The sequence below is a fragment of the Poecilia latipinna genome, unplaced genomic scaffold, assembly GCF_001443285.1.
Source record: "Poecilia latipinna isolate Pla-1442-1.1 unplaced genomic scaffold, P_latipinna-1.0 Scaffold845, whole genome shotgun sequence".
In the NCBI taxonomy this organism is placed as follows: domain Eukaryota; kingdom Metazoa; phylum Chordata; class Actinopteri; order Cyprinodontiformes; family Poeciliidae; genus Poecilia; species Poecilia latipinna.
Genome location: NW_015113461.1, coordinates 229,586 through 255,486, shown reverse-complemented (window position 1 = coordinate 255,486; position 25,901 = coordinate 229,586). Strand labels below are relative to the sequence as shown.

The 25,901-nt window shown below is 36.1% G+C and overlaps 2 protein-coding genes and 1 long non-coding RNA gene across 7 annotated transcripts in view; 1 reads left to right on the top strand and 2 right to left on the bottom strand.

Annotated features, from left to right (window-relative positions):
- Positions 1-93: 93 nt before the first annotated feature.
- Positions 94-11,862, bottom strand: plat (plasminogen activator, tissue). 3 transcript variants are annotated; one of them, XM_015047834.1, is made up of 6 exons: positions 11,713-11,860; positions 6,892-7,084; positions 4,810-4,904; positions 3,440-3,563; positions 2,581-2,715; positions 99-1,923 (listed from the first exon to the last, which is right to left on the bottom strand). In XM_015047834.1, the coding sequence occupies exons 3-6, from the start codon at positions 4,870-4,872 to the stop codon at positions 1,763-1,765; spliced, it is 483 nt and encodes a 160-aa protein (XP_014903320.1). In that variant the 5' UTR covers positions 4,873-4,904; positions 6,892-7,084; positions 11,713-11,860; the 3' UTR covers positions 99-1,762. The 3 variants fall into 3 exon arrangements, with proteins under 3 accessions (XP_014903321.1, XP_014903320.1, XP_014903319.1); XM_015047835.1 differs by lacking the exon at positions 6,892-7,084 and having other exon boundaries at positions 94-1,923; positions 3,521-3,563; positions 11,713-11,862; XM_015047833.1 differs by lacking the exon at positions 6,892-7,084 and having other exon boundaries at positions 100-1,923; positions 11,713-11,858.
- A 5,260-nt stretch (positions 11,863-17,122) lies between these two features.
- On the bottom strand, positions 17,123-22,751 carry LOC106956806 (uncharacterized). 2 transcript variants are annotated; one of them, XR_001426825.1, is made up of 4 exons: positions 22,236-22,751; positions 21,497-21,570; positions 18,819-18,996; positions 17,123-17,214 (listed from the first exon to the last, which is right to left on the bottom strand). It is a non-coding gene; the product is annotated as an uncharacterized LOC106956806 (long non-coding RNA). The 2 variants fall into 2 exon arrangements; XR_001426826.1 differs by having other exon boundaries at positions 22,249-22,751.
- Positions 17,198-25,901, top strand: part of ikbkb (inhibitor of nuclear factor kappa B kinase subunit beta) — a 30,446-nt gene continuing 21,742 nt past the window's right edge. Inside the window, exons 1-3 of one of the 2 annotated variants that reach the window (XM_015047858.1) lie at positions 17,198-17,306; positions 19,838-19,965; positions 25,031-25,125. In XM_015047858.1, the coding sequence (XP_014903344.1) occupies positions 19,861-19,965; positions 25,031-25,125 (200 nt within the window). In that variant the 5' untranslated portion in view covers positions 17,198-17,306; positions 19,838-19,860. The remainder of the gene's footprint in view (positions 17,307-19,837; positions 19,966-25,030; positions 25,126-25,901) is intronic. The other variant, XM_015047859.1, reaches the window with a different exon arrangement.

The window sequence follows — 25,901 nt, the reverse complement described above, 5'->3', positions numbered from 1 at the left end:
GCAATGCGCGCTCCCGACACAGGGGGAACAGATTTTCACAGGGGAACAGAATTTCTCACAAGACCGGTAAGCTCCATTGCGTCGAACTGGCGCATTACATACGTTAGTGATTGGGTAAATTTTAAAACTTCAACATCATACAGGAAGCAATAATTCCTCAATAACAGAGAGCCCAACCAGTTGGTGTAAAGCAAATTGCGTTGGAAAAAGGGGGCTGGATTTTTCCAGGCTAAATTTGCAGAATCTATTTGGAATATATTATTGTGGTACTATAGATCCTTAAAACAAATTATGAAGGAAAGTTTAGTTCTTGTATATCGTATAAATTCATATCATGCTTTATAATAGCATTAATCTCATAGTTTCCATATTAGTGGTTTAAAGCAGTGACCACACACAAAATATGGCCACATTAACTTGCTGCACTTTTGCTAAAAAGCTCTTGGCTGGCCTTTGGATAATTATCCAAGGGTGGGGTGTCCCTAAAACCACTGAAACAAAAACATTCAAGTCCCAGAATGTCTTTCCATGGTTTATGATCCATCTTTTTTCTTCTCTTCAAACCACAGGTCTATGACAGCAGCTGTGGAGTCACCCAGCCAGACTGTGACCTTATCAAGAGTCAGAAACACGTCTTAATGAACGCTGCCTTCAGGGTATCTTTAATATCCCCAATGGGGCAATTTATACTACAGCCAGCAGAATAAGCATACACCAACAATAAATATAGTAAATAAGATTTAAGATAAGATTTAAGAAAAAAAAGAAAAACATCACAACACTCAACTGAAGTATTTAAAAGGCTATTAAAAGCAGAAGAAAATGAATTATTAAATCTGTTGGCCTGCAGCTTTTTAAAGCAAACCTGCCTCCTGACGGTAAAGGAGAGAATTAAACAAGGGTTTGGTGCAGCTAAAATTGCCTGAGCTTTCTTGGGGGATCTGCTTCGTGGAGGGTAGAGATGTTGCTAAGGAAGGCATTGGTAATTTTGCACTGGCATTGAAGCATTGAATGTGGTTTTTGTTTTATACCAGCAAATAAATGAACAAGTAAGAACAGATTCAATAAAACAGTTATAAAACATTCCCATAAAACTACTATCCATGTTAAAATGTCTAATTTATTTACGATAAGTGTCTAGGTTGGTAAGCTTGTTTGTCAAAACAAAGTCTATTGTCAGTTGTGGTCACAATATATTTGTATTCTTCCAGAAATTCAACTGCTTGATCATGAATGTACAAATGGGAGACGACATTTTTATTTTTCCTAAAAATCAATCATGTCTTTGGTTCTGCTTATATTTATGTCTAAAGTGGGTCAACAGTTTATGTACGTGCTTTTGTATCTAAAAATATTGACACCCCACATTATGGTGGTGGCAGTATAATGATGTGGGGAGGCTTGATGGATGAAGCTAAAGATAGCACAATCCTGGAATAAAACCTGTCAGAGGCTGCAAAAGTCTTGGGACTGAGGTGGATGTTCACCTTCCGGCAGGAAAACGACCCTGAACACTTTCAGTTCTACAGTGGATTCTGGGTCGCAATGGCCTAGTCAAAGTCCAGACATAAAGCCAACTGATAAACCTGAATCATTTTAACAACTTAACATCGATACAACCTCAAGTACATTGAAGTTAGATGTTGAGACATAAGAAAATGTGAAAAACCTCAACGTCTTTTTCAGGTTTTACGGCTTTTCTCTGAATATTTGTGGTTTTGCACAGTCGTTTGTTCACTTTTTTACAATTTAATCTGTAATTTTAAAGGCTCAGAATTATGACCCAGATTAGAGTGAAACATGGGTACTTACTGATCTCACACTGAGCTCCGCTGAAGCCAGGGGGACACTGACAGATGTAGTTGGACGAGTAGACGGCCTCCTTGCAGGTTCCCCCGTTGTAGCACTGGGACACGTAGCAGTCTGGAAAAAGAAAAGGCAGACAGAGGCGTTTAGTCAGCCCCACGTCATCCGGCTCTTCAGAGCAGCAGCAGCTTAAACAATTTTAATCTGAGTGATTTGTCATCGCTGGTCACAGAAAATTAAAAAACTGTGGGTTTCAGTAGTATGCAAATGTCTTCGTTTACGCGGTTTGACATGGCTCCCTTCCCTGCCAAGGATTTGTAAAAAACAAGTTTTAAGTGTTAACCAATGCTGGTTTTGTTTTATATCAAGCCGTGTTTGGAAGGGGTTGTATGAAAGATGGAAAATGTGGTTGCAATTTGTCTGAGGGAGGGTTAGGGCTGCTTCGAAGAATCTCTCAATGGGGGTGAAAATGCGCACGAGGGCTGGTCTGGCAGGAGGATTTTCAAATAATCTCAGACTAAACTGAGAGCAGCGGCTCTTCATGTGGATGCAGTGAAATAACAGGGAAGTGGAAACGTGAGCGAGTCGGGCCAACATAAAATAATCAGCTGAGGTCGTAACGGCAAGTTAGAGGTAAAGACTGAGCTATAATGGAAGGCAGGCAGCTTGGTGAGGGCTGGCAAGCAGACGGGTGATTACGATGCGGCAGAGAGAGAGAGGAGGGGTCGGGTAAGTCAGATGGTTCTGATTGTGTTTGTGTTAAATCCGACTCACTGATGACAGGCACAACATGACATTGCTCTCTTCCTCTTAACGCGCAATGGCAAAACTCCACGCGCTGTCCTTTCCAGCGCAGCCAAGTGTCGCCAAAGCTACGCACGGCTGACGTTTCACTGTCCACACACAGGACTGAGGAAACGCATAAAAACAGTGAGAAAACAGGCAAATCAACCATAAATAAAGCTGTAACTTTTATTAAAAATCTATATTTTTCAACATATTTGTTAAAACTGTCAGCGTAGTATGAGACGGATAATCTGTGAAAAAAAATCAAGCTCTTCTACCTTCTCCCAGTGTTCCCAGTGCCAGCCAATCAGAGCCCAGAGGAGGGTCTTAGCGCTTGAATCAAGCTTGTGTACGTGCTGCTCTTTCACCCACTTTCGCTATAATATGTTACAGCTTCTTCCTGATGGTATTGTGAATACTCAGCCACGGAAAAGCAGATAAACTCTTTTCCTTGAATGGTGAGTTGTTTCTCCGCCATTAGCGCATTTAGCAGTGCATACATGAGCCTGATTGACAGCACTAAGACCCTCCTCGTGGCTCTGATTGGTTGTTTTAATGCACCGGAAGCAGTGCATTTCTTTAGACAGCAGCAGGGAGGAGATCGATCTTTTCACAGATTACCTGTCTCTTCTTACACTGTCGCGACACGGTGACACTTTTAACAAATACGTAAAAAACATGTTTATTTTTATATAAGTTACATAGTCCAGCTTCAACATTAGTTTGATTCAAACATGAACAACTAAAAGGAGGATGACTGACAGATAAAGGATTTTAAGACAACGATGGTGGAGGTGACTATTAGGATGATGCAGAGGAAGACAAAGAAAAACATGATGAGGCTCACAGGATGTTTCAAAGGAAGGCGAAGGTTTCTTCAACTGAACAATCAAAAGCGTCCGTCTAGCTGGCTGCCGGTTGGGCTCACCTCTGTAAAATCGGGTCCCTCGCTTGCTGCGGAGCAGCGGCACCTGCAAACATCAAGGACACGCTAAACATGCTGGAGGTTTATTTAAGCACTGGAAAGAAATGCTGTGTATTTTGGGTAGACTCTGGACTTTATGAGCTAAATTGTTCCACCAATAAAAAAAATAAAAGAATCTATTAATATTTCAAAGTGAATGTTTTTTAAAGCTTTTACAGAAACTCCCCTCTGAAGTCAAAATTAGGGCAAACAGTAGATCTTCTACAGTCTGTGGAGAATTTTTCTGCAACCTCAAGTCCAAGAAAGTTTCTCAAAACTCCTGTGATTCAACACAGGACTTGCAGCCTTCATAAACCCGTATTTAAATCACAAAAGAACACAGAAAACATATGTTTAGGAAATTGCACCGTTTTTAAGGAAGAACTAACAAACATTGTTGGTTTGATGCAGGACTGCAGGGTGGTGCAGTTGGAAGCATGGTTGCATTGCAGAAAGAAGGTTTCCTTTAGTACGGATGACTGCATGTCCTCCATAACAGATTTTCAGACCAATGTGACCCCTGAGGTGCATGTAGGTCCAAAAAGGACAAAATTAGATAAATATGTAATAAAATAAGTAAGTATACCACTAAATGTCTTATTAAATAATGTATAGGGATATACTTTTTAATCATATTTACCAAAGAAATTAATTTTCAAAGTATGTAACTATATATTTATTTCTAAATAGATTGATGGAAATTAGTATTTTTATGGCATTGCCATTCTCTGGTGTTGTAATTTTGAGGCCACAGGTGGAAAAGTTTGGGATCTCCTGACCTTTTTGAAGAATCCAGGTTCTTACCAAGTAAAAATGTTTGACAAAAATGCAGCAAAAAACTGTTAGTAGCAAATCCAGCCTTTTTGAGAAATGTGTCTGCCATGAAATATATATTTTTTTTCTTAAAATGGTACATCATGTTTTTCTTCTTACACATTTACAGATTTAATGTTCTCTATGTTTTGTTGTGGCTTTGTGAGATTTGCTTATTTTTTCCCACACTTTGCAGTGTCCCAACTTTCATTTTTAGTTGCTTAAAAAACTTTTTTCACATTTTATCTTATTTATTAATTCAAAAGCTGAATAAAGATTCAATATTATTTAATTGGGTTTCAGGCCACATTAATAATAATGTTTAAAATATATAGCTGCTGAATTTTTTAGCATAGTAGGATTATATTTTACCCGTATTATATGTTTTATCATGCATTATTTAGAAATAATAGGGTTTATAACCACCCTGTAATACTTACGTTGTCCGCTAGGCAGCAGCAGAGAGCAGAAAGGAGGAAGATTCCTTGATATAAACTCATCATGACTTTTCCAGGTTTCAGTTTTGTTCACTTTTCTGGAAGACAAACAAGAATTTATCAGAAGAGTTTGCTTTAGATTCACCAAACTCAGATGTTTTATTAACATTTTCAACATCCACATATGAACACTTTTAGGGACTCTGAGAAGACATGCTGCTCTTTAATCCCATGACAGTGCAAAATATTAATGAATATTATAAAATATAACACATGATGTGCATATCCTGCACCATTTTCACAAACGCAACAATAACATCACTGCTGACGGGAAATGTAAGGATCTGCAGAAATGTTATTACTAATGAGTTAACTGTCCCCCACACTTATTGCTGTATCTTTATCTTTCGTCACCAATATATAATCAACTGAGACAATCACAGGAAAATGTCAATATTGGTCACCTTCTCCCAGCTGAACTGTTCCTGCATTCAGTTCACTTCCTCCGTTAAACACTGAGCACGCCAAAACGGGTCGCCACTGGAGAGGAAGGGCTGTAAACATTTAGTACCAGAGGAAACTCGAAGGCCACTTCCAGTTTTATTCAAGTTCAGAGGAAGCTTTAGGAGTCCGTGCAGGACTCGCATATTTCAAGTTTTCAGTCCACCTTGAATTCATTTCCCTCTTTTGTTTACATTCCCTTTATGAAGACCCCTCCTGTGGCTTAATTGCATCAGTTAGAAAAGACTAATTTGTTTTCCAGAAGGAATAAACAGGAAATGAGTCAGTTGGTTAACAAACCAAAAAAAATAAAAAATTCACAAAAAAAACCGCCACATCAGACGACACAATGTGGAAAACCCTGCAGTTACAAAAGGCTGAATGCAATAATGCTTCAACACATTAAAGCAAGGAAACAACTAAGAATAAAGGACAGGACTGGGATAGACCTTCTAACATTTCCATCTTAAGTTAAAAAGAAAAAGAAGTGGTTTGCAAAAGCATTCACACTGCTTGAACTACTTCACAGATTTCATAGAAACTGGTAATCCAACACGAAGTATCACGGCTCAAATATTCTCCATGCAGCCTGACTAAGCTTGACCTAGTTTGCAGAAGAAGGGTGGACAAAACATTCAGTTTCTAGGTGTGCAAAGCTGCATAGAGACAAGCCTCAGAAGACATGCAGGTGTATTGGACTCTTTTATTTGTCCAGTTTCTGGTGCAAATATCTTAGCTTTGTCTTATTGCAAGTGGACTAATCTACAAGTAACTTTTTAACAAAATATTGGAGCTTGTTTTAAGACAATATTAATCACTTAATGTTGGTTTTAAAAAGAAGTACTAGCAGGTTATTTCACTTATAACAAGACATTTTCCCATGTTGTAAGTGAAATAAACTGCCAGTAGTGGAACCAGTACTTTTTACATCAATACTAAAGAATTATTTATTTAAAACAAGCTATCTTGCTGAAAAGTTACCTGTAGTTTTGTATATTACAATATTACTAATACTTAGTAATATTTTGCGTTTTTGCACCTCAAAAACATGTTAAAATTACTTCAGAAATGGTCCCTTGTGGCCTAAAAACTTTTATTCTGCAAAAATGTGAATGAAAACCGAGTCTGCTGCCCCACATTCAAGTGTGAGTAAACATGAGTCACAACAGTCAAAGATGAGAGGAGGATGCACTAAAACAGAAAAGGAGGAAGCTGTGCAAGGCATAAATAAGAAGTGAAACTGATTTCTAAATAAAAAAAACCTTCAATGTTGTTATAAAAATAAGAGAAGGGAACTTCCTCCACAGAGCATGTGCATGGCAGAGATCCAGTAATAACCACCTGAAGCCGTGCCAGCCGTCCTCCTCTCTGCCTTGTGCAATCTCCAGTGAGTCACTCTCTGAGCTCATTTAATACATGTGTTGTAAAATGTATGTGAAGTAAAACAGCTACGTTGGCAGGCGCTCTCAAAAAAAACGAACAAAGTGCTCAGGAACGTGGAGATAATCCTGAAACTACTGCCCATTTCACCCAGCGTTCAGTAAAGCAAACTCCACATGCACGACATTTAACGCATAAACTCACCGCAAACTGCACGAGCCTGAGTCAAATAAAAAGACGTTCACCCTCCCGATACAAGAGCCTCACTGGCAGCGTGACAAAGACACACCAGCTTCTTTTTTGTTTCCTTTTGTGCATCTTTTCTGACCCATTCAGCCGCCTCTGCAGCCGTGTCAGCTGAAAACATGTGTTTCCTGCTCAAACCGGAGTCAAGGCTCTGAGTTAAAAAAAAACTAAAAAAAAACTGGATAACGAAGCACGCACGCACGAAAACACTCATCAGAACATCAGATATGAACACATGTGCCTCCCACCCTGTCACAGGCCTGACATGCAGGGGCCCGTTTAGGGAACATCAGCGCTGGAGCGGGTCCAAGTTTCTGCAGCTTTACTACATATAAGAGGGAAGGAAGCTACACAGACAACCAGGCCTGTCGCAATTAGGAATAATTAAATTAATCACATGGATCAATTAAAAGTAACTCGATAATGACTGTGCCTGATTCTCTTTTCTTTCTCTATTTCACTAAAAAGTGGATGATAAAAGTCTTCAGTCTGGTGTTTTGGTCTCAACTAACCTTGACAATTATTTGTTGTTTTGTTTGTTTATTTTGGATATTTAACATGTCTTCCAGTTCCAGTGTCAAATGTTCAGTGGGATTTAACGTTTATTGATCCTTGAGAATCTGTTCTTCATTTATTCTTCACTTATGTTAGCTGAAAATAATCTTAAAACAACAATATTATTGTTTATCGCAATAACTCCTGCGACAATTTATATTTATATGTGTTTTAGATATTAATATTATAGCTCTAATTATACAATTAGTGATATAATATTTATAACCCAAGTGTGAAATTAGAATAAATTTAAATATGACCTAAATATGAAATAAATTAAATACACAAAATAAATAAAAACAAGTATGTACATGGAAATGTGTGAATCTACAAATCTATAAATGAGTTCAGAGTAAAACTAAAACACATTTTTAACATCAATGACTAAAAAATATTCCAATATTCACATCATACTGATTTTTTTTTCTAAATTTTGCATTTTTGTGTAATGGACCAAGATAAAATCGTCCTAATTTGTAAAATGGAGCAAAAAATAGGATATACAGTAAAGTGCCAATGAAAATTAGTTTTCAAGTCTTGCAACAGATTCTCGGTTGAGATTAGGTCCAAACTTTGACTAGGCCGTTAATGCCTCTCCCTGTTTGTTCAGGGATGCTGGGAGGCGAAGCTCCAACATATCTGAAGTTATTTAAACCATCTCACAGGTTCACCTCCAGAGTTGTCCTGTTTTTACCTTAAGTCACATTCTGGTTCACTCTTAACAATCATCTGCTGAGAAGAGCAACCCCACAGCATCACACTGCCATCACTATGTTTCATTGTGAGGATGGTGATTGTGTAAGTTTTTCCATTTAGCCTTTACAAGACATCTTTGTTAGTATTAATTAATCACTATGTTCAACTTTGTTGAAATATTTTTTAAAAACGTGCACATAACATGCATAAGAAAACGTCTGTTTCCCAGGTTTTTATATTCACACTTCAAAATAACTATTTTTGTTTCAAATCTTAATTTAAAAATATTAGCTAAAAACTGGAAGGATAATTCATCATTGCAATATGCAGGCTACATGTGACCTTGGTTTTATCCAGACTTTCATTGCTGTTTATGTTTTTTAAGAGAAATTTGCCACTAGTTTTAGTTTCCTCACTCATGTTTTCACTCTGCATTGTTGACCGCAGTACAAGACCGTACAACGTGCTGCTTCGAACTACACAACCCTTTGCAGCAAAGAGGCTTTTAGGACAAAATAGGTAATGTGATTAATCTGGATTATATAGTATTAACATATTAAGATATTTAGATTAATAACATGCGTTAACAGCCATAGTTTATATTAAACTCCACATAAATTCACTCTATTTACTAACAAATTATTCTGAATTTAAAGGGTGATGACTACAAATAAACACCACACATTTTCATTGTTGCTTACATAAAAAAAAAACAATTTAACTTGTCATTACCCTTCAAAAAATGTGCTACTTTGTGTTGGTTTTATAGCATAAGATCCATACTGTTCCAAACTGTGCAAAATTTAAGGTTTCAGGATAAATTTGCAAGGCCCTATCTATCACCAAGTAGATGCCTAAATATTTATTCTAGTCAAAAAAAAAACAAGGTTAACATCCGAAACATCTGGAACAAAGAATGCAGCTTGGAGAGAATGTGGTTCCTCTTCTTAGTGGGTCAAATAAGAAAAGACAACATGAAAACATCTTTAGAGAAGCTGAGGTCAGACTGTGACTCATAATAGCCGGTTAAAGATGGAGAACTTAAGCACTGCAAACAAATACAACAGACGGTGGCGATAGGTTCGCACAAACATGCCTGCGCTCTGCAGTTATGTCCAAAGCTGGAAGCAGATGCCACCAGGTGCGTGACATTTCTGTGTATTTATGGAACTGGTCTTTAGAGCTGACCACCATCTTAGCGATGAGAGCATCAGAGCATCAGAGAAGATTTGTAATGATGATGATGATGTGCTGCAAAAGGCTGCATGTGAAAGATTCCTTTATGACCAAAATGCTAAACTGTGGATGGTTTGGTTGTGAGGAACAGCGTTCAAGATGCCTGCTAAAAATTCAAGCATCTGCACCAAGTTTTTATTTTTATTTATTGTTCCTCTTGTCTTTCTCCTCATCAAAGCATGATAAAGACGCCACACCAGGCTTTGGTTTTCTGCGTCATGTGATTAATGTGTTAACTTATTTTTACATTACTGAAGCCTCTTCCATTTTACATGCTCCGCTTTGTCTTCTGTCTATAAAATCTATAACTTCCTGTGATTATTTATCTGGCATATTTTATTCAAACTAATTCATTTTGAACAATGGCAACTCTACTTTTAATGTGCATTTCAACTAATCGACTTTTTGTTTTAAAAAATTGGCACATTCTGAAGATATTTAATTTACCACTTTTCATTAAAATATATATAAGCAAATAATTCAATTCCTTTTTGAATAAGAAAACAAACATTTTACCATCTAAAACAGAATAACATAGCATTCCTTATACGCTTGACAATTTATAGGAGAGGATTAATTTCCAGTTAAAAATGCTTCTAACATCTGAAAAGATGAAAAGAACAGATGTGAGCTGATCTGTCGACTATTTTTAGATTAATCAATTAATGATTGGGCAGCAAAAGGTGCTTAATGGGAGTTTTTTGCAGTGCAAATATCTTAGTAGACATGAAACAAGACAAAATTAACTTACAAGTAACTTTTCAGCGCGATATATGAGCTTGTTTCAAGTTTTAAAAATCCTTAATATTGATTTTAAAAGTAGTTCCTTTGATAGATTATTTCACTTATGACAAAACATTTCCTCATGTTATAAGTGAAATAATCCTCCAATGGAACAAGTATTTGTTTCATCAATATTAAGGAATTATTTACTTAAAACTTAAAACAAGCTACTATGTCTTGCTGAAAAGTTACTTGTAAGATATTTGCACTAGAAACTAGATAGAAAATAGTAAGATTTTGTGTTTTTGCAGAGTATATTCATAACTACAGCTCAGTTCTTGTGTAACTTTTTCAAATCAGTTGGTTTTCAATTTAAAGAAAAACTTATTTGACATCATAGTATCCTAACATTTTTTCAATCAATCTAGACGTAGAGGTTTAACTACATAAATTTTAAGAAGAATGTGTTAAAACCTGTGATTTAGGGCACTTATAAAGCTCTGTTATTACTTTGCCTGAGGCTTTTCAGGCTTCAACAAAGCAGCTGTGATCTGGCTTCTGTAAAGTCCCGCTGCAGAACAACCAGCTGCATTGTTACCTCCCAGCCTCCCTCTGTGCAACAACTCTGGGAACTCTCTATCAGGGAGAAACACGAACTGGAAAGCTGCAGCGGAGGCAGACATACAGGTGTTGATATCAGCAAAGAGCACAAACTGAGGCCACAATGAGGGAGTTTCAGGGAAAGAAAAGATGAAAGGATGGAGAGTTTGGATATTAAACCCCAGCAGTCAGCAGAAAGACAGTAAGTAGTCGTGACTCAGCCCCACTATGAGGGCTGGAGACACACTGAGGCATTTATGAGATGCAGAGGAGGAGTGAGAGTCTTTGGATGAAAATAGAGGTCAAACATGAAGTCAGAAATGTTTTATTTCTTCAGCCCAGCATTGAAACCCCAGTGTGATTCAGCCTCATCTTCTGGTTAAACAGCTGTGGCTTATTCTGAGTCAGAAGCATCAGCATGAGGCGCAAACCCAGCTGAGGAAAAGATAATGTACATAAACCAAAGAGTATGTGACCAATGAAGAATGTTTGCAGGAAAGGAGAGAATACTGAGCTTAACTCAGATCAAATTGCTTAAAAAAGTGTGAGATCATCAGATTTACCAGCTTTTATGCATTTGAAAATCACCCAGTTTCTGCTCTTTGCACAACTTATGAACCATTAAAAAAAGCCAATACCAGAAAATTCTAAAACTGAATTTGAAGAAGAAATAGTGTTAATTTCTGCCAATGAAAAAATTGGCAGAAATTAACACTATTTGCTCTGCATTTATCAGCTGAAAGACATTATTTACATCTCACATGTATCTGATAAACTGTTTTATTTAAGGTGGAAATGCGAGTCAATCTAAAGACCCGTTTCAAGATAAAGCAGCAAAGCGTAACGCAGGTGATGAAAACAGAAATATAACTCAACACGTCCTGCTAAACGTTTAAGATCAACAGGCTTGCAGCGGGAGAAGTCATCATGCATCGCGATCGTAAATCATAAGAAAAGAAACAACCTTACCAGTTACCGGGTCTTGAAATTAGCGCTTTTCGGGATGCTTTCAGCAACACTGCTGTCGGAGTCCTTCTGCTTCCCTGGCACCGTCCGGACTTTTTATCGGACCACTGCGGTCCCGCCGGTGCCTCTGAGGGGCGGGTCGACGTGAACTCAGCAGAGGAGCGGCTTACCGGGCCGATGATGAAGGTGATGATGATGCATCCTGTTGGGTGGGACTCACGTTGATTTTTGTTCTGAGGAATTAAAGAGTACTGAAGAATGTATTGACATGGTTCCTTTGTTATTGCTGTTTGAATTCTTTGGAAGTAAATTAACAATTATAAGAGTAAATTTAATTACTTCAGACCTTCTTTTTTATTTAATTGTTTGAAAATGACGCAAACTTAAAGCACTTTTCTGGCTTTCACACCTCCACCTTCAGATCAGATCAAAAACATTTTACAGATCCCAAAGGGAAACTAAATGTTTTAACTCATATTGTTCAGGGTTTTTCACAGAGTTGTTGAAAATAAAGATGTCTGTGGGCAGAAAGGTCCTCCTGCAGCAGTTAGCATTACAGCAACTCTGAAAATACTTCTGACTGAAGACACTTTATTGTAGTCTCATTCATAGGCTGTGATTTATGGCAATGTGTCACATATGGAAGTTTTAAGTTTCCTATTTGTAACTTCCTTACAAGCAGGAAGTTACACACAACTTCCTGTGTGTTTAAAAAAAAACACAGGAAGTTGTGGAAGTCACGTGTTTCAAGCAAATAACTTCCTATTTGTCAGACAACTACTTTTCTGATTTAATCTCAGTTTTCTTTCTTGTGTTTATACCTACAAACAAAAAAAATGTGAGCAGGAAGCTAACAATGATAAAAATAAAAATAAAAAAAAATAAAAAAATAAAAACATTTACATTCACTCAGTATTAATTTTGGGCTTTTAAAGATGGATTTGATCAATTAAAATTGTTAGGGTTGAACAATTATAATCATTAATTCTTAAAAATACAAATCAATTATAATTTTAATTCATTATGAATTCTCATAAATGTTAACATACGTTGTTAGCCCAGGGCTTTGGAAAGACGTTTCAGCATGTTTTCAAAAGCCAGTTTTGACGTTTGGGATTTTTGTCAGAACAAAAAGTTTCAAACGTCTGACCCAAAGTGAACCACTCAGACAACAGGGAACTGGTTTGGAGGAGCAACAAGAACCACCAAGGCTGAAGTTTTAAGGCTGATCAAAATATTAAGTGTAGAAAACTTAAGGCTCATTTTTTAAGCCTGGAAAATGAAATGGATTCACAGCTTCCATTGTGATGAATTCAGAGCCAGGCAGGTCTGTCTGGGTGCATCTGAGTGTCGATTTGTTTGGCACCAGATCTCATTTCTCTCAGCCACAGACCCCCATTATTCAACCCAGCCCTTTACCAGTGGCTCCATCTTCACTCAGAACCACAGTGGGTTAATTTAATTGGAATAGTTTCAACTCAGGGATTTTTTTTTTACTGGTTATGAAAACCACATCATATCAACCCAGCACTTTAGCATGTAAGATAGGCGTCAGTCCAATTTGTTTGTTTTATTGCTGCCAGTTCCTGTTTAGGGAAGTAGCTTGGTGGTAGAAAGACAGTCAAATAAACATCTTTTATACACTGCAAAAACTTTTGCTGTCTGGTTTATAGTGGTAATATCTCACTGTACTTGAAATAAGACAAAACTAACTTTTCAGGAAGGTATAAGAGCTTGATTTCAGTCAATAATTTCTTAAAATTTATTTAAAAATTTCCAGTTCCACTGGGACATTATTTCAGTTATAATTTTGGAAAAAGGTTTTAAGTAAAATAAGCTGCCAGTATATTTTTTTTATATTTTTTCATTAATATCAAAGACATATTTAAATCAGCTCCTGTATCTTGCTGAAAATCTACAGTAAAGTTAGTTTTGTCTAATTTCAAGTGTACTAAAAAAAATTACACTATATTGGACCAAACATTCTTGAAAAGATTTTGAGTTTTTTCAGTGTAAAAAATCTGTTCAGTTTTTATGAAATTTCAGCATAAACCATTCACTGTTTATGACAAAAGATGGAGTAAATCAGACGTCTGAGTTTGGTGATTATGGACAGATTTTCTCTCTTATTGCTATTTTGTCACACTTAAATGTCTTCAAATTAACTTTAACATCAGAGGAAAATAACCTAACAAAATACAAGAAGTTGTCTTCATGAATCAAGAAATCACCTAAATAGAAACTTTCTGACAACATGAAGTAGGCATAAAGGTCCCACTATATCCAAACAAGCAGAGTTTAAGACAAAAACTGAAGGAAATTTAGTTTTATTTGTTGCAGTTTCCATCACAAAGTCTTAACTTAACATATAAGTTAAGACTTTAACTTATATGTTAATTAGCAGGTAGTTTTGTCTCTGAGGATTTCAAACCTTGATAAGTCCATCTTCACCTTTATGTAATGCCACATGAAAGCTGGTCATTTAAAACAAATAAAGCTTTAAAAATGACAACATAATGTCTATAATATTTTCTTAAATTGTTGTTCAAAGCCAAATGAAAACTTGCTCTACAATTTAAGAAATGAGCACTGAAACACTTGCACATCATTTATTTAAGTAAAATAAAGAGCTAGCTACTTAAACACCATCTGAGACATTTCCCGGACTACTTAGTGATCCAAATTAAGACAATTAAGGTTTCTTATTACAAGTTTATGTTGAAGCTTTTATGTGGCTCTTCTTGTTGCACTTGTTCGTCCCTGGGAAAGATTTGGATGTGACGTCTGACTCTCTGAAAAAGGAAATGATTTGTGAATTTTCCAACATTTTCCACCTGATAACATGTTTTCATACTGATTCTATCAACAAAGTGTGCTTCAGATCTTACGGTGAGTATCTTTTACTCACCATAACAGGTGATGAAAGGAAAACGTCACTCGCTCGGAAAGTCTCAAGTACGTCTCCAAATACAACATCCGCTAGATCAACAGTGACCCAGCAGATGTATAAACGTAAACATAACGTAACAAACATGCACTTTAGATAAAAGTGAGATAATGGACCTGAAAATCACTAAAACATTGTGCATCACAAACATTGGCAGATTTTGCAACACACATTTGTTTTATTCCTAGAAGCCTCTAATCTAATGTGATGATCATCCACAAACTGTTTAAGTGTTTTATAAGTCAACATGGAAATGCTAAAATTACACTGGAAATGTTTGTCCAAGAACGCAGAAGAAGAAGAAACATTTGGCTTCAACCTGCTAATGTCCAACTCACTGGGATTTGTTGTAAAACGACAACAGGAAGCAGTGAACAACTGTAAAAAAGGAACCGAATACGAAAATTATTTACAAATAATCTAAAAAAGGCAGATGTTTGGCCTCCATCTTCTTTATCTGAGCCATAAATAAAATACCTTGCGACCAACTGACTTCAAAAGTCATTTAATCAGCAAATTAAAGTTTCTAATTTAATCTCACTGCAAAGGCCTCTAAAGTTTGTTAGACAACATTAGTGAACAAAAAACATCATGAAGACTTTTACTAGATATAAATCAGTGAAAATAAACTGTAATTTACCACATATACACATCATCATTTTAAGACAAATAAAAGAAACACTTTTGTAATTTTAGGTTTTTTAGCTCAGGTTGCAGAGATTATTTTAACTTTTATTTGATCTATTTTCTTACTTATTTTTGCTTTATTGTGTCCAGGAAGCAAGAAAAACAAGTAGCTTCTACAGTTTGTAGCTACAAAGAGCAGCGTTATTTTTTTGTTGATTTTGTTGTAATGTAAATCTTAATCTACAGATTTATCATAAATGTTTTTTTTTTTTTGCAGTTTTGAACAAAAAATATTTGTATTTGTATTTTTAGAAAGAAAACAGTCAACTTTAAAAAGTAAAGAGTAGATTATTTCAATTCAGTGAAATTCAAAGTCAAATTATTGATCCCAAAGTGGAATGAATTAATTAATATTTTATTGTTAATTATTTTTGAGTCATAATTGCATAATCATCATGATTAAAAGTATAATTTTATACTTTTTTCCCTATACCGTGGGACTATTCCTGGGCATAATAAAGCAAATACAATGCAAATATATTTCTAAATAAAAAAATAATCATAATTTGCTACCGAGTAACGGACTTTGCATGATTTATTTCAGCGTGTATGGGCGTGACGTTGTTGTTTTGGATAGTAAAGCTCTTAGGTTTAGCCTCAGCTTGTTATTATAATTAAAACGAGCTAATTTCTATGTTTTTTGTCTTAAAGTTATTCATCTAAATCAGTGGTTCTTAACCTGGGTTCGATCGAACCCCAAGGGTTCGATGAGTCAGTCTCAGGGGTTCGGCGGAGCCTCTTCCGCAGAGGTAAAGACACACTGTGTAAAGTCGTGATGACGCCCCGCTTTGTGTTGAGAACGAGAATCTCAATCGATGAATCATAATTTGTATTGACACACGGAGCATAAAATCAGCCAAGAAAAGCATTCAGACTTTACTTATTTTATTAACTTTCAGCGCTGAAAGGAGACGCTTTACCATTACATCCGAGAAGAGTTTAGATCACGGTACATTGCTTAGCCAATCAGTGCTGCGGAGGAGCACTGATTGAAGGAGCTCCACTCTCAGCATGGATTTGAACTTGTCTTTAATTACTTCAGCAAAGCTCACAGTTTTTACCAAATTCTGTAGCTTCCGGTGTACTTCTAAATCTGCTCCTTAGTCGCATCTTTTCGGGGTTGGTACTGCCTCTAGTGGCGTGGGGGTGGTAACACAACTAATATAATTACATTACTAAATCAGAATACCGCAAAGTCTTTTTTATTATCAATTTTTCATTCTCTTAAGAATGTAGAGCTAATTAAATGATCTAAATAAGACCTTAAAGTGGTTCCAGTTTCTCTTGATGGCCAACCTGTTGAAACTGTGGCAAATTTGGGTCATTCCTGGACAGTCAGCTCAACTTTGCTGAAAACACTGACTATATTTTGAAGAACTGTTCTCAGAGACTCTACCTTTTAAAAAGACTTAGTGATCATGGGGTGACCCAATTAGACTCTAGTTGGGTCACCCCCATGTCTTGAATTTGGAGGGGGGGGGGGTCATATTTTATTTATCACTACAGAAGGGGTCAGTGAATCCGCATATGAAACTGGTGGGTTCGGTACCTCAAAAAAGGTTAAGAATCATTGATCTAAATCTAAATCATTACATAGTATGAACAACTCCGAGGGGAAACTCAGCTGCCATACACTAATATGCAGGCTCAGACTTAGCTGTGGAAATTAGCATGTTAATATTTATTTTATTTTATTTTATTTTATCTCTAAAAGTGTCTTGTCCCCAAACTTCACCTGAAACCCTCCAGCTGCTCGGCTGTGACCGGTGAACTCTAAGTGGGCGGGTCGAAAGTCTCGTCAGGTTTACAGGAAATGTGAGTACCAGGAAGTATACAGAACTACTGGGAAAGTTGTTGTGTCGCCAAAATAACTACAGGGGAAAAAAGTAAAAAGATCTTAAACACACAAACAGACAGCAGAGTTTAAAGAAAGTCAAGACAGACGCTGCAGAGGAAGTTTAAGGTAGGACGGATCTGAGCCGGAAAACAAAGTGAAAGAAAGAACTGCTTCAGTAACTGTAATAACAGCTAGCACACCGACAGGAGATGTGTTTTTATATGCTTTACATTTAGCTTAAACTCTAAAACTTAGAAGCATGTGCTGTACAACGTTGATTAGGTCACGTTATGACTCCAGCTTTGACCTCAAACACCAAAGTTTCAGTCAGAAGTTTGATCATTGCGAGTTAAACTCAGCCAAGTCCAAAACTATTCGTACCACTGGCAGATGTAGCTCTACAGTCAGTTTCATTCAACCAATAGTTTCTTAACGCTCATCATCTTCAGTTGAGAAGCCTTTATTGACATTACAACTTTCAAACTCTTTTTTAATGATTCTTTAGAAAGGTTTTTGGTCATTTTTACCATTTTATTTTTGGCTACAAACTGCTTGGAAAGCCTCCTAACGTTTAGCTCCCTCCAAATATTCTTTGTCACATTCAGGTAAACGTAAGTCTTACTTCCAGCGAGGGCTGGACAATAAATCAATAACAATATATGCCGCAATAAACACGCAATCAATATCAATAAGTAATACATCTGATAGAATATTCAGTTTTTCAATGAACTCTGATCCAAACCTGCACAGCATTCTGGGGGATGTAGGCAGAGAAAGGTCCTCTCTGAGCTAGCTAAACAAGAAGTGTGGCCTCATCTTACTCAGTCTTTGGTTACCTAGCAACAACCTACTGAGCGCAGCAGTAGTTAAAGATTTGCCAGAGTTCCTCAAAACAGCTTTAAAAACTGCGTGGAGTGAAAAGTTAAAGTTATGCCACCAGTTTGGCAATTTAATTCTGCTGTAATCATTTTGGATTAATCAGAAATCTTATCTTTTCAGGATTTAATTATTAAATCTCACACCATGCCAATTACTTCTAAAAACAAGAATTTGTTGCATGAGTTTCAATTTATAGTCAATTTTCTCTAATCTGCACCTCTGTGAATAAGTTGGACACTCTTCTTTACAGAATTGGTCCAGTTCATTTAAATAGTTTGATTTCCTGGTGCTGACTGAGCTCTTAAGCATAGTCCAAACATTTTTATTCACATTTTGGTCTGTTTTTTTAATTCCAAAACCAGCTTTTTTTGTTTGGGATCAATGATCTGTTTGAACTTGGGTTGGGCATTTATCGTATCGTTTATCATTTATTGTGAAAAATATTGTGAATAATTTAGATTTTTTTGTTGTCTCATTACATTTAAATTAATTATATCAATTGAAAAACAAAACTCACAGTATTTTTGTAAATTTTGTCCATATCCAGCACCCGTAGTTTGAACATATAGTTTCCTGATTTGAGCTGAAATTGAAAGGATGAAGGTAGTTCTAGTTGTGCGTTTGTTTCAACCTACTACCTGCCAGGGGATGAATCAAACCCGCTGCATGATGCTCCAACCATAACATCACATCATGGCGTCTTACTGAGACTCTTCCAAGCAAACCTGCCAAACCGATCCATCTTTTTCTTGGACTCACCATGTGAACAGCTGCAAATTTCAGTCGGGCTGGAAGGTTTCCGCAGCCTGGGTTTCTTCCTCCCCATTTAAATCTGCGGACAGAGACGCTGGTGTTCCAGCAGGTCATGGCAGCTTCTGCCTCGGTGGTTTTCTGGTTGTTCCTGAAGTTTGAAATCCTGTTTCCTTTCATCTGAGCACTGTAAAACATTTGAACGTGGCTTAGCTTGAAAATACAGATTCACCTGTTGCCTTGAAAATGCAATTAAGGTCAATGAGGAAACTGTTTTAAATTTCATGAAGTTGATTTAACAACAAAAGACAAGTTGTCTAAACATTGTTTTTAAGTTCATTAATCTTGAATTGGGAATTTTATAATTATTTCACAATATGCAAGAAAAAAACTGCCCTCATCCAATTAAAGAGCCACATTTCTGCATTATTTTCACTCACATGATCAAGTAGAAATAAATACTTATTTTACTTTAGAACAATTTAATTTCTTGTTTCAAATTGTATGAACAAAATTTGTGATCTGATAGTGAATTTTGTTAAACATCAGAATAAATTCTGCTCAGAAACATTTAGTATGATACAAAAACATGCCGCTAAGCATTCTGGGAAATAGTTCCCCTTTCAGTTTTTTAAGTGCTAACCTAAAATCTCTCGTTTATTCAACTCTTGGAGGTTTGAAAAAACTAATATAAAAGTTAACACGACTCACTGCTGTAAGTTTATCTTTCACAAACTCACAAAATCTAAAACTGGCTACGTTTATTTGACTTGAAGAGTAGAAGACGGTAAACACAACTAAATGTTTTACAGTGAGGCAGCGGCTTGGCTCTGAACTGAAAATCCTCCTAGTAAGTGACTTATTCAGATGTCAGTTCAGCTTATTATGTCATAGTATAGATTGTGTTTTTTCTTTATAATATCCTGTACAAAGTAATTAATTTACAAGGTATTACGTTATGAATGTTGAAGCATCAGGTTTAGTCAGAAATGTAAGCAGTAAAAGTCATTTTTTCTTGTTTGTTGCAGTGTTGGGTTTAGGTGGGGAGGCCATGAATCGGGTCCCACTGCAGCAGCCGCAGACCTGCGGCCCGTGGGAGCTGAAGGAGCGGCTCGGCACCGGAGGCTTCGGGAATGTCACGAGATGGCAGAATAAGGTAAAGCAAATCAGAACCTGTAAAAAAAAACCCACTAAAATACCCTTTTTTGAGCTTTTTTCTGTTTTTCTGGTGATTGAAGTGTCCAAATAGTTGCCAATTTATCCACTGTGTTGCTATATTTAGCCACTTTTCAAAATCAGAATTGGCAGGTTAATCTTTTGTTGATCAGCCAGAAAGCTGAGATCAGTGCACACCTGGTCAGTGCACACCTGGTCTGCTCGTTAGGGACGGGCGATATGGACTTTGAATTTTATCGCATTATTTTGATATCTATAAAGATTATGATAAGAAAACTATTTATTAGTCGTTCTTTAGGTAACGACTAACTTTCACACAAACACAAATATTGTTCTTGAAAAACAACAAAAAAATAAAAACGCGTAATTTATATCACTGCATTTAATCTTATTTTCAAATTTGCTGAAATTTATTGATGCTCTCAAGCAGGGGTGGCCAAGTCCAGTCCTCGAGAGCCACCATCCTGCAAGTTTTAGAAGTATCCTTACTCCAACAGACCGGGATCAGCTCTACAGAGGCCTGATAACGAGCCAGTCATTTGATTCAGGTGTGTTGAAGCAGGGATGCATCTGAAGCTTGCAGGATGGTGGCTCTCGAGGACTGGACTTGGCCACCCCTGCAAGCAACAAACAGTGGTGAAAATAGCAAAAGTAACATTTCCAGTCATGTTTTTTATTTACCATCAATAAGTGAAATTTAATAATAAATCAAAATAATTCTTATCATGAAAATAGACTTTTCATGATAAATGCTAAACATTATGATAAATGCCCACCTCCACTGCTCATTAGTAGTTTTCAAGCTTTGTGAAGGTCCTGGAAAATCTTTTAGTGTGAATAATTTTATGTTGATTATTCTGAATATAATTGATAATGTGATAATTTAGCATAGAACATAATAATCCTTCAGTTGCCCTGAAGTGTGGAAACTTTCAGCAGCAAATATCAACACAACCCACAAGTTTACATGAAAATCATTTTATAATTAAATTAATAATTTAACGTCTCCCTTTTTTAATATCTTGTGAATCTTGGACCATGTAAATATATATATATTTTTTTATTAATCTCAGCCTGTAGAAAACACTAACTGGACTGTTCTTGTGTAAAACAGGGCCGTTTAATGCAGCTTTTACTCTCATGTTTCTTGTTTTTTGTTTTTCAACATTTCTATCTCAGAGAGAGTAACTCATGTTTAACCGAAACCTAATCTGAAATTACTCAAGTCTTTTCTGATTTATTTTCGCTTTGATTAAATCTTTGACTCAGAGGAGGAAAGTCGAAATGTTCATCAAAAGCGTCTGGGTTTTTACGTACTTTGAATAGAGAGAAAGAATGAGCTCAGTCCAGGAAACAGACGCATCACTGCACTTGTTGCAGCTGAAATGGTTTCTGTTGTCATGATAAGTCAGAGCAAGATGAGCTTATCAAGTTGTAATACCAGTAAGAGGGGAGTATGGAAAGTGAACCTCTCCTTCCTTTTGTTGCAGCCGTTTAGCGGCATTACTCACCGTCACCTCCTTGGTGGCCAAGCAGCATCCTGAGGAGTCAGTCTGAAAGCTTATGGGAGATTCTCAAACAGTTCCTGCAACATATTTTGTCACATTACAGTTATTTTGTGAATCTGGCATGCAGAAGGTATTTGTATTTAGAATGCCGTTTCCTTTATAACTCTGGTCAACAGCCAAAAATTTGTCTGGGGGTTTTTCAACTGTTTTAGGGTCATTTTGATGTGCTGAGTCCAAAAACCACATTGGTTTTGCTCAATCAGGTCAACTTCCTGATCTATGGATGCATCATGAGCATCAAAGTGCATGACTTGTTCTCACATATGAATCTTTTTCCTGAGAATCTGAATTAAGCAGCGGGAGAGATTCCATTAGGACAGAAAAGATAAGGAGAATATTGCACAATGAAGATGTTTAATGTTCACTTCACATGAACTACTTAACCCTTATCAGTGTTTAATATTCAATTTACAGAAATCCAAGTTTGTAACATTTAATTAATACACTCTGTTAGAAAACACTTTCTTTCCCCTGAAACCTTTCTTGGATGAGAAATATTAAAGGAAATGAACTGATGATGTCACAAAAATGTAGTCAGTTCAGTCAGAAGATCGGATTTCTCTAAATCAAATTAGACTAAAAACCTGACCTAATTGAGAAAAATTGATGTCATTTTTGATTCAGTGGTGCAAAATAGTCCTAATTCAGTTGACAAAACAGAGACAACTTATAAAAATGTAACCCGATGCTGTCACTTCTGATCGAACTGGTGATCGTTTGCAGCGCTGCGACTTGGATTTTAGGAGGATATTAGATGTTTTCCTGCTGACACCGCTGCTGCCATGACTAAGCATCCTGCACTGAAAGTTCCCTGTATCGATGACAACATTGTTGGTTATAATTAGGTATCTGATCACAGACTGGTCTGGGATTTCATTGGAGAAACAGGAAGGTGGGGAGAGGAGTGGCACCACTTCCTGGACGAGAAACGCATAGTAGGGTGAAGCTGGATGGGTCATTACTTTTGGAAATACCGTCACTTTATTGGTCACACCTTGCTTGTTTCTGGTTGGACCCCCTTTTTGATTTATTTATTTAAAACAGGTTTTTAAAAACAAGAATAAAAGCAATCAAAAGGACAGAAAAAACATGTGCATACATAACCAAGAACAAAATAATTAGTTTACCTCTACGTTTCTGTTTGGAAAGGAGTAGAAAGAAGTGAACATTTATTTAATAATACCCCTTGTCACAACTTAATTAAATGCATTAGTTACTGACTCAATAATTATCAAACTTTTGTAATTACAACCAGGTTACCATGCATTCATGAGCCAACAAATTAATTATACTACATAGACAAAATGGTTACAAACTAACTCATAACAAGACTAGAAAACCTACAGATAATAGTAATAAAGACAGAATAATTACCAACTCCTTGACAAAGTACACCTATAAATTCTTCTTGGTCTGGGTTATAAAACAAAAAAAAACCAAACAAAAAAAAAAAAACGGAGAGAGAGAGGAAAAAAACTAATGATATGATGGTAAGATAATAATAATAAGCTACCAATATTGGCTTATTATTATTTTTCTAATGTTTGTTTCCATGTTGCTGCTGTTTGTTTTTGTGTTTCGGGTCCAGCAGCGGGTCGGTCATGTGGTTCCTGTTCATTCAAGTGACATGATAGTGATGCAGCAAATTACAATATAATGCAGTTTAACAGAAGCAGAGAAGAAATGGAGTAATGGTTGTTTTTACATGCTGTTGAAAGTGTAGGGAAACATACATAACGCATATGATATCGGTAAATATTGGTAAATACTCCCATAACAACAGTATTAATATCATTTTCATATTGGTGCATCCCTAATAAATACTCTTCTATAGCTTAAAACTCACATTCGAAGTCAAACTGCACAAAAATTACACAAAAATCTGAAATTGTTCTGTGTCATAATAAAACTAAAAAGCAGCAGTCTCATAAAGACACTTTAAAAAACAAAGTGTGTTATCCAGTCTTCATCTTCATTCAGTTTAATAGACAAACTCTCACTTTTGTACAACCTTTTTGTTGTTCTACTGTCCATGTGACCTACAGCTATGTGCACTGACGATACGAAGGAAATTTATTTTATTTCCTGGTTCGCCCATGACTCCTCCACTCAGCTCCTTCAGACTAGCAGCAGCAATTAGCAAACACTGGTGGATCTGCACCTCTGCTGAGATCTTTATATGAACTATACGCCTACAACAAATAAACACTTGATAGAGGACTGTGGATGTGATAACCTGAAAAAAACTGGAGCTTCTTAAAGAGACGGAGGCCCAATTTCAAGGCGTCAAATTTATTTTAGGTCATGTTTGACATATATTGCATTTTTATGACAGCTGAAGGTGACATAATTACTTGATTGTGCTATAAAATGATACTCTGTGGGTGGAAAACACATAATACCGCCCATTTAAGGTTTCATGGTGAAAAACATGCTGTTTATAAGTTTCTGAACCTCCTTGTGAGTCCTCTCTGGCTAATGGAAAACTCTTTTAATTATTTTTTAAACTCCTAAATCTTACGAGCTGCACCTGGCCGGAGCCGTTTAATGGTCAAACTGTTCTTGGTTGTTCTGGATCATGACTTTATCAGCGTTCACTAGGAAATTCAGAAGCTAGAAATTCAGCTGCACCAATCATAGCAGTCTGAGCAAAACTTTGGTAATGAGAAAATCTTTTATATTGTTTTGCACAAAGCAGAAGGAATGCTTTCTTGGGTTTCTATGACTTTTTATATCTTTTTCTTCCTCCCTTTTCCAGTCCACCGTATTACACATAACGGTGCACTAGTTTGTTTTGGTTTCTTTGAGTTTGTAACCATTTTGTCTTTCTTTGTATGTTTGGATTGCATGGCTTCTAGTCTTCTGGTGAAATATTAGACATGTCCATTTTTTAATAACCATCACTTAATATTAACTAAAAAAGAGAAATTGCTGGAAATGAAACCATCTTATTTTCCAGTTATGAATAAATAACTGGAAACAATCATCTTAATAAAAGTATTGTTACACTTAAAAAACCTAAACAAACAAAAGCCAGACTGAGTAAAAGTAAACCCAGAGACTTTATAATGCAGAAATGTGGAAGAGGATTAATTATTTTTGTGCCGTTAGTGCGTTATTACAGTTTGGTCATGCACTATTTGTATCTGTGATGAAAAGTTTTAATAAGTTTGGGGACATACAAGCTTTTTATTAAACGACCGAACTGGAACTGCACTGGGAGCGTTAATTCCCTGAGGGAATAATGTTTCATTTTAAGGGCAAATAAAAGTGGCCACTTGATATTATGAGAACAAGAAGCCGAGGCTTCGTTCTTGTCCTTGAATTAATGCCAAAGCAGGACAAAACAGAACCAATACTATAAGCTTTTATTGGCGGGTTTGGGGAAGGATTAATGAAGAGCACTGGCAAATGTGGAAGTAATAAATGTATAGTCAGTCCTCTTATGGAAACCCGGGTCTCTGTTTCTGCTTTCAGGACACAGAGGAGCAGATCGCATTAAAACAGTGCCGACAGGAGCTGAGCGAAAGAAACAAAGAGCGCTGGTGTCTGGAGATCCAGATCATGAGGAGGTACGTTTTACTGTCACATGCATTAACACTAACATTTTTACTCACTTATTCACTGTTATTAAAGTAGCACCACTTCACTGCTGTTCTGCTTTTATGTGTTGATGTAGTCCTGTAGCGTTTGAAGGCATAAAATGGAGAGAAATCTGAATTTATCAGCTAATAGTTTGCACAACATCAAGAAAAAAGATTTTTTTTTACTTGCATCCAGAATGCACTTATGTTTAATGTTGAGCTTTAATAAAATATTTTGATGACTTAAAAAGAAAAACCAGACATAAAAATCCTCAAATATCACATGGAAATACTCTAGTTTGTTTTCTGAGAGCTTTGCTCTGCTTCACTTACTTTGTTGCTTTAAAGAAGTTTTAATAAATTATAAAATTTGATCATAGCTAAATATCTATAATTAAACTTACTTCCACTAGATTATGAAATTATTAAAAATGACCTTAATACTCTTCTATCAAATCGAGTTCAGGTAAACATCTCAAATTGTGTGCAAAACAATGAATAATTGTGACTGAAAGTAAATAAAAGCAAACAGATAATAACAAAATAATGAGAAAAATAAATGTAAAAAAGGGAAAAATTAGGAAAGCTAAATAAAAGACTTGACAAAGTAATAAAATTTTTAAATATGTAATAAAACAAAGAAAATTAAAAACTGTGTACTATTCTTTTTTTAAGAAAGAAATATACATACAAACATTATTGAAATTTAATGAAAATTTAATAAAAGAAAATGTTTTGTTTACATTTCTGATCTTATTTAATTT

Excerpts from the sequence above, each read along its gene's own strand:
- plat (XM_015047834.1), bottom strand. The coding sequence starts at position 4,872 with ATGATGAGTTTATATCAAGGAATCTTCCTCCTTTCTGCTCTCTGCTGC. Across the intron at positions 3,564-4,809 it reads GCTGCTGCCTAGCGGACAAC|GTGCCGCTGCTCCGCAGCAA; the intron begins GTAAGTATTACA and ends TGATGTTTGCAG. Across the intron at positions 2,716-3,439 it reads GCCTTCCTTTGAAACATCCT|TCCTGTGTGTGGACAGTGAA; the intron begins GTGAGCCTCATC and ends GCGTTTCCTCAG.